Source organism: Callospermophilus lateralis, chromosome X (assembly GCF_048772815.1).
Source record: "Callospermophilus lateralis isolate mCalLat2 chromosome X, mCalLat2.hap1, whole genome shotgun sequence".
Taxonomy (NCBI): Eukaryota; Metazoa; Chordata; class Mammalia; order Rodentia; family Sciuridae; genus Callospermophilus; species Callospermophilus lateralis.
The window spans coordinates 124,578,622-124,586,147 of NC_135325.1; the positions used below are offsets into that span (position 1 = coordinate 124,578,622).

Sequence of the window (7,526 nt, forward strand, 5' to 3'; positions counted from 1 at the left end):
GGACTCTCTTCCCTGACGTCTCCCAGTCCAGTGCAGGTGGCAGGTGTATTCAGGTGCCCTCATCCAGGCTATGGATGGCCGCTCAGTAGTGCTTCAAGGCTGGCCGCCCTAGGCTGGCAGGGTTTGCCGCTGACCCTGGGTTGGCAGTTCTTGAATTGTGAGTTGCCAAGCCAGGCCCCAGTTCTCCCTGCTTGCTCTCTCCACTTCTCCAGTGGTCCTGCACAGACAAAACAGAACAAACTGCCCCCCTCCGAGTCCTCCCTCATCCTCCTCCCACTCCTTTTCTACCTCCTCCTGTTTGGAGCAAAAGCTGTCTTCTGTATCCACTCACTCCTAAGCCAGCTCTGGGTGCACTGACCTAGTGGGTGCCAGTGCCCCCACCTGGGGGTCTTCTTAGTCTTTGGTGTCCTTGTCCATACAGCCCTGTCAGGCTGCAGGAAAGGAGACTGCCTCTGGGAGGGTGCTGGGCTCCCAGGGCTTTGGGGTCTGGAGACCCGGCCTTTATGGGCGGAAGGGCTCAAGGGTACTGCCTTCCTGGGGCTCCCCTAGAGCAGTGTAGATGATCCTGAAGACAGGTTGGACCCTGCGACCTCCCCTGCGGAGCATTACTTCTCTCTCTTGGAGCTCTTCCTCAGAGGAATTGGCTCCTTCTGACAAGGATGGCCCCAGGGCAGGCTTCTCCATGCTCCATGTATCCTGGTGTCTGGTTGGCATCGTTAGCTCTGAGTCTGTAGTGTGGGAACTTGGAGGTGGCCAGATGACATTGCAGACACGCATGTCAGAGCCCACCGTCTCATCATCTTCATATTCTGTATCGCTGAGGTCTCTGTGTGAGGCTTGAGATTCCCACGTGCAGGGTGTGGCAGCTCCCTGCTTTGGTCTGTGACACTTCCTGTGGGTTTTGCACTGGGCTTTCCCTGAGATGCATGTGCTTTTGTCCTGTTCGATAGAGTCCCTTCCCACTGGGAGAGGGAGAGGAGGCTTGACCTGGGCCTGCTGGCTATGTCCTACCTCACTTGGGTCTCCTGATCTTTGTCTGGGCTGTTCCTTCCCCTTTTTAAGATCTGTCTGCTGCTTGCCAGGGAAAGGAGTGCCTGGATCTCCTGAGCCTGTGCTTCCTAGGGCTTGGGGTGGCTCATGCCCCCAGCCCCTTCCTCGTTTCCCGACCCTTCTTCGGCAACTTTAGGCCTCAGCATGGGTGGAGACTGGTCCTCAGCTTTGGGACATGCTGCCTGGCCATGGCCTTTTCCCATAGTACAGAGTTCACATGACAGTCGCCTGCGCTTCAGTGATAGGGACACACCTTCCTGTGCAGTCTGGGTGCTGTTTTCGCTGAAACACCCTGCCTGAACTGCAGAATAACCCACTTCTGCTAGTACCTGTCTGCCAGAGGCCCTGCGGCCCCTTCCTACTTGCCTCTGTTTCTCTTTCATCACTGCCATGGTGGTCTCCCACTCCTCTTCATCTCGAATGAGCTTCATTAATTCCAGAAAAGTGGGTGGGCACTCTCGCTGATCTAAGAGCTCAAGTTTGCCCCGGAGGGCAGCGGTCATGGAGGCCCGAGCTAGAATATGTTTGAGGCGAATCATGTCTGTGCTTTGCACTGACAATGGGCTTTGCTGCACAGCTTTTTGCAGCAGGGGCTCTAAGCGCAGCAAAAAAGCAGAGATCTTCTCTGCAGACTTCTGGGAAGTCTGAAGAAACCTGAACTGTAAGGTTCTACAGTCCTCTTTATTCCCAAAGATCTGCTTTAGGGCATCCAGGCACTGCTCCACAGTCATGGAGTCATTATTGGCCAGGAGCACCCGCATGATTGACAGTGCGGGACCACGCAAGCTCTCAAGCAGGCGACGCCTCTTCTCTATCTCTGACACCTGCCACATCTGCATCATCTCAGTGACCTGCTCTAGCCAGGCTTCAAAACTCTCTTCCCCTGAGCCTGGGAGAGCACCTCCTGAAAACACTTTCAGCTTTCGGTACCACATGCTTTCCCTCAGAGGCTGCAAAACTGGTGGTTTGACTTGGTCCAAGTCCTCTGGCTCTATGCCCTCAATGGGAAGGGTGCTATACCCCAGAGTTTTGGCCACATCTACCATTCTCCGGCCTTCATCTTTCAGGAAGTAAGTCAGCCTATTGATAAATTCATCATCTGGGTTCCGAGGTTTTACCACTACTTCCCAGGCACCCCCTTTTCCTGGTATCTGACTGGGTATAGCAGCATAGTTGACAGTGTCAGCCAATTCAATGAAGACTGCCTTAGCATTATCTTCCCTCCTGAATATTCTGCCTAGCATCCTGTATGTACATAGGGGATGTAAGCCTGCCTTCAAGGTCTCCTTAATTTCAGCCTCAGTACACTCCATAGGGATGCCCACAATTAGCAGGGCTTTCCTGGGATCCAGGTCCATACCCTTGCACCAATCTTCTAACAGTGTCACAGCCATTGTTCCCTCTCTCTATATACTGATCTAACACAAGGGCAGTAATCACTCAGAATTTTATCAGTGTTCAAAGAATCTGAGCCAATACTAAGTTGGATGGCAGAAGTGTCTCAAGTTTCCACAGCCTGTAATGCAAATGGGGTAAGAACATTGTTAATGCTTGCCCCCCACCCCCACCAAGAATCCCTTCTCTGTCCCCATCTCTCCTCAGATATTTACTCTGTGCTTCCCAGGACTCCTGCAATCATTTTGTACAGGGTCTCCCCACACAAAGCTACCTACCTCACCCTTTCCTGCTGACCTCTTCCTGCTGTGGGTTCCTCTTTGGAAGTCTGAAGACTCTGCTGCGTGTGACTGAGGTGCCTGTGGTGAAAAGGACAATGTCAGGAGTTAGGGCCTGGTGCCTGGAGGCACTGCAGCAGCCCTCCTGGCAGCAGAGGATAGGAAATGCCCTGCTGCCTACTTGGAATTGTGCCGGTCCCAGTCACCAAGAGCATCTTCCTCAGTAAGGGGAAGAGTGGAAGCAGGAGATGCAGAGCTCCCCGTTTCTCAGGAAATGCCTGACATATGAGAAAGATGGCCGGAGCTCTGTGCAGTGTAATGAGAGTGGTGGGTGTGGAGAATGTGTAACAAGCTGCAGTGTTACCATAGATACCCAGAACAGCGTGGACCATGGGTTTCTATCATAGCAGAGTGTCATGTGGTAAGGTTAAGGCCCTTGAGGAGCAACAGGTGATGTCATTTGCCTCCAGCCAATGAAGCCTCTTAGCAACAGAGAGTGAAAGAGGGACAGGGAGGTGGGGTATGAGGTGAGCAGTGAGTGAAGAGTGAGCACTGAAAAAAACAAGAGCTTATAGTTTCAATTTGTGTGGAAGCTGGAATCAGAGGCAGAAAAGAAACACAGAAAGTGTCTCCACTGTCACACTACAGGAAAGACAACTCTCACCTTAGGTGAGGCCCTATGCTTCAGAGTCTGTGTACCCTGGCAGGCAGACCCTCCCCTTCTACTGTTTGCCAGGGTTATAGAGGCCCTTCCCAACATACCCCACCTCACAGCTGCTCACCCTGCTGCCCAGGGCCCCACTGGAGTGCAGGTGTTGTGATTTGGTTGGCACTAGACAATCAGCCTTCTCTGTCCAGACAGTTCCTAGCCCATGGGTAGTACATCCTGCTCCACTGGATCTGTCAAGGCAAGGTATAGGTATTTTTACTGTGTTTCTGTCCCGCACGCCCCTGCACAGTGTGAGCTGTACAAATGTCCACAAGGACCCTTGTGCAGTGATATATGAGAAACTGCTCAACTAGAGGCTTCCCTTAGGGCCAAAAGGATCCTTATCACATGGCTGAAGGGATCCTTGTGCAGGGCTGCTTCCCTATCCTCAGTGCAAAAACTACCCATCAAGCCCCGCCCCTCCAGAAACCCCGCCCCTCCAGAAACCCCACCCATTCACGAGCCCCACCCAAATCCCCCATCCCTTTGTAAACCCCGCCCATTCGGAAACCTCACCCATACTGAAGCCCCGCCCCCTCCAATGTCCGCCCTTATAAAGCCCTACCCATTTGAAGTCCCGCCCCTTATGAAGCCCCGCCCTTCTAAAGCGCTACCACTTTGAACCCCCGATCCCTTTCGAAGTCCTACCCCTTCCGAAGCTCAACCAATTTCAAAGCCTCATCTCTACACATGCTCAAATTCTATCTCCACCTCCACTTTTCTGAGTTCCTCTCCTGCCCATTATCTGAAACCCAGTATAAAGCCAGTCACAGTGGAGAACACTGGTAATCCCACCTACTGCAGAGGCTGAGGCAGGAGGAGTGCTGGAGCCCAGGCGGCAACAGAGCGAGATCCCATCTCAAAAAACAAACAAACAAAAAAACCCCACCCATATGGCCCATACTGTTTCAAATACATCCCCCACTACCTCACATATCCCCCATTCCAGATTAGGAACACATCTAGTCACTGGTACTGGGCGAGGCTAGGAGGGGTTGAGGTTAAGTGCAATAGGTCCCCCTGTATTTTCCAGGCTTGTTGCACTGCTAGAAATTTTAGAAGGCCCTTTGGGTTCCGGGTCTGGTATAGTGGGATTCCACTTCCAGAAAAACCTTCTGACCACTAACACCTGAGATGCTGTGGAAAACACTAAGGGTCACTGGGGACAGTCCACTGTGATTTGGGTTGCTGTCTGTACCCTGGGCCCAGCACCATACCTGCATGCCAAGAGTTCCTCTAGATGTAGCCACCACGCGCCTGCCACCGCTTCCGCGTCCAAACAGAATGGAGCACGAGGGTGTGGCAGCAAGAACATATATAGGGTGACAGCTCCCCTCCCCCCCGCCAGCTGCACACGGCCCTCTGGCAGCTGCGCCCTAACAATGTCACCCTCACAACTCCCCATCCCCCCAAAGCAGGATCCTCACTTTTACTCCCCCATCCCTTTACATTCAGTACCTGGGGTGGATAGGAACTTCAAAATGAACAGAGGACCACTTACATTGTGCAATAGGTCCAGGTCCAGTTGTAGTATTGGCTCAAAAGAAAATGCGTGGCCTGCCACGAGACGCATCAGACCCAGCAACCATTGCGTCTACTATTGCACATGTCACTCCCTCATTGGATGGAAGATGTAGCGTCATAGCCACCAGTCACTCTAATTTCTATATTCAAATTGCCAGCACAGGGCCGGGTGCAAAATACAGGCCGGGTGCAATGTATATGGCTATTTGCAAAGTATAAGGTCGAGTGCAAAATACAAAGTTGTGTGCAAAATACAAGGCCGGGCACAAAATACAACGCTGCCAAGCAAAATACATGGCTGAGTGCAAAGTACAGGCTGGGCACAAAGTACTGGCCCAGTGAGTGCTTACTAATTAAAAGTCATATTCCCTGTTTATTTTTTATTAGGATTTGTTCTTGGAAAGAGAGGGAAAAATACAGCAGCTTCCTGCTTTTCACAAGGGCATGAAAATTTTCAGGATGCACCGAGACAAAACTATCAAAAGATTGCACAACCAAGTATTGTTCAATTATTTCCTGCCAGTGCCCAAACTGCTTCCTTACCTTTCCCAAAATGGATTTAAGACTCGGATATTTGCTCAGTGGCCCCAAAGCCTGTTCTGGAAAATTCTGTGGATGGATCACAAGTAACCAACTGCAAATTGAACATGAAGCCCCAGACATTGTGATGAAAATACAGTCTCTGAATCAGGAGGTCTGGGGCTGAGCTGAGAGTTTTCTATAACTTAGGGACTGCATGTTGTGAGTCCCTGCCCACACTTTGTGTAAGAGGCTCTGGAGCCTGAGATTACATTTGAGAATTAAAAGTTGTGGAATTTTGGTGAAAGAATGGATTTGTACTCATATATTTGAGATTTATTTTTATTTATTTTTATTTTTTTTAATTTTAATATTTATTTTTTAGTTTTCAGCAGACACAACATCTTTGTTTGTACATGGTGCTGAGGATCGAACCCTGGCCTCTCGCATGCCAGGCGAGCATGCTACCGCTTGAGCCACATCCCCAGACCATATTTGAGATTTAAAAGAAAGGGCTTCAACGAATCCCACTATTAAGTTTAATTATAACACATGAATAAAAAGAAAAATAACAGGCTTTTCAAGAATTTGTTGATAAAAATGTGAAAAGCAGAAAAAATTTTAAATTAAAGGTCACTGAACAAGATGTCTGTGAGCTTGGTCTGTTTTCCCACCTTCTTATTTTTTATAGTGTTGGGCATGGAAGCCAGGTTGTGCATATATTAAGCATGTGATCTACTACTGAGCTGCACCCCCAGCCTCTAACTGCAGCTATTTTTTATGTCTGAGGAGACCATGGAGTTCATGAAATCAATATCCTTTATAACACCACTTGAAGAGATCATACTCACCTCTGGAATACTCAGCTTTTTTTTGCTGCTGCTACTAAAAGACCCAACAAGAACAATATTAGAGAAGGAAAATTTTATTTGGGTGTTCATGGTGTAGCTCAATAGTGGAGCACTTGTCTAGTATGTGTGAGGCACTGGGTTTGATCCTCAGCACCACATAAAAACAAATAAGACAAAGGTATTGTGTCCATTTACAGTTAAAATAAATGTGTGTGTGTGTGTGTGTGTGTGTGTGTGTATGTGTATATATATATATATATATATATATATATATATATATATATATATATATACATAGAGAGAGAGAGAGAGAGAGAGAGAGAGAGAGAGAGAGAAGTGTACAGAGGGAAGTAGCTCACATGATGATCAGAAGGCAGACAAAGACTTCCTCAGTGGTCAGGACTTCCCAGAGATTGTGTGAGTATGACTGAAAGCCCCTTTTCAGAATCTTGAGACCACACCCAGGGGAGTGGGATGGGGTATGTGCAAAATATCCCCAGTAAGGGGGATTGAGCACAGAGGGGCCCTGGGGTGTACAAGAAACCTATAATAAGAGGGTATGAGTACATAGGGGGAATCTCAGTTACAGGAACCTACAAAAAAATGGGGAATAAAAATTCTAGGCCCAGGGTCAGGGAAGGATAGTGGAAAGATCCCATATGTACAAGTCTCCTTTGTTTTCCTTTGAAGAGTCTAAGTAGGGAAAATAAACTGGTGATGGTGGGAGTCAATTTGCTCCCATGGAGGACGCGTGGCCATCTGGATCTTTGATTTCAACATCCACCATGGCTGACAGATTTTTCCTAATGTTCCAAACCACACAGGCCCTTTTCACGTCTGGGTTATACTGTAAAAATCTGTGACAGCCTCTATTTTAATCTGTGTATTGTATGGATGTCTATGTATGTGCTGGGTCTATATCATGTATGTGGTACCAAAATTGGCTTACAGATAGATAAATGAGTACTCATAAATTTAATTAATGGATCCAAATGCCTTTCAGTTTACATGACTTAAATAAAACTTTAACAAAAAGGGTCAATCTAAATTGGTAAGAGTAAATATGCCTTTGAAATTACTAACCCACACATTTTTTCTGGTTGGCTAACCAATCAGAGTGTTGGTTTCTATGAATCTAATCCCCTACTAATGGTGTGATTCTATGTACAACCATAGAATAGAACCAGAGATGTGAACAAA

At 48.3% G+C, this 7,526-nt stretch overlaps 1 protein-coding gene across 1 annotated transcript; it reads right to left on the reverse strand.

Moving 5' to 3' along the window:
- Positions 1-1,118: 1,118 nt before the first annotated feature.
- Pnma5 (PNMA family member 5) lies at positions 1,119-2,444 on the reverse strand. The gene has a single exon (XM_077107737.1). It carries the CDS (start codon positions 2,442-2,444, stop codon positions 1,119-1,121), a length of 1,326 nt encoding a protein of 441 aa, XP_076963852.1.
- Between the last annotated feature and the right edge of the window lie 5,082 nt (positions 2,445-7,526).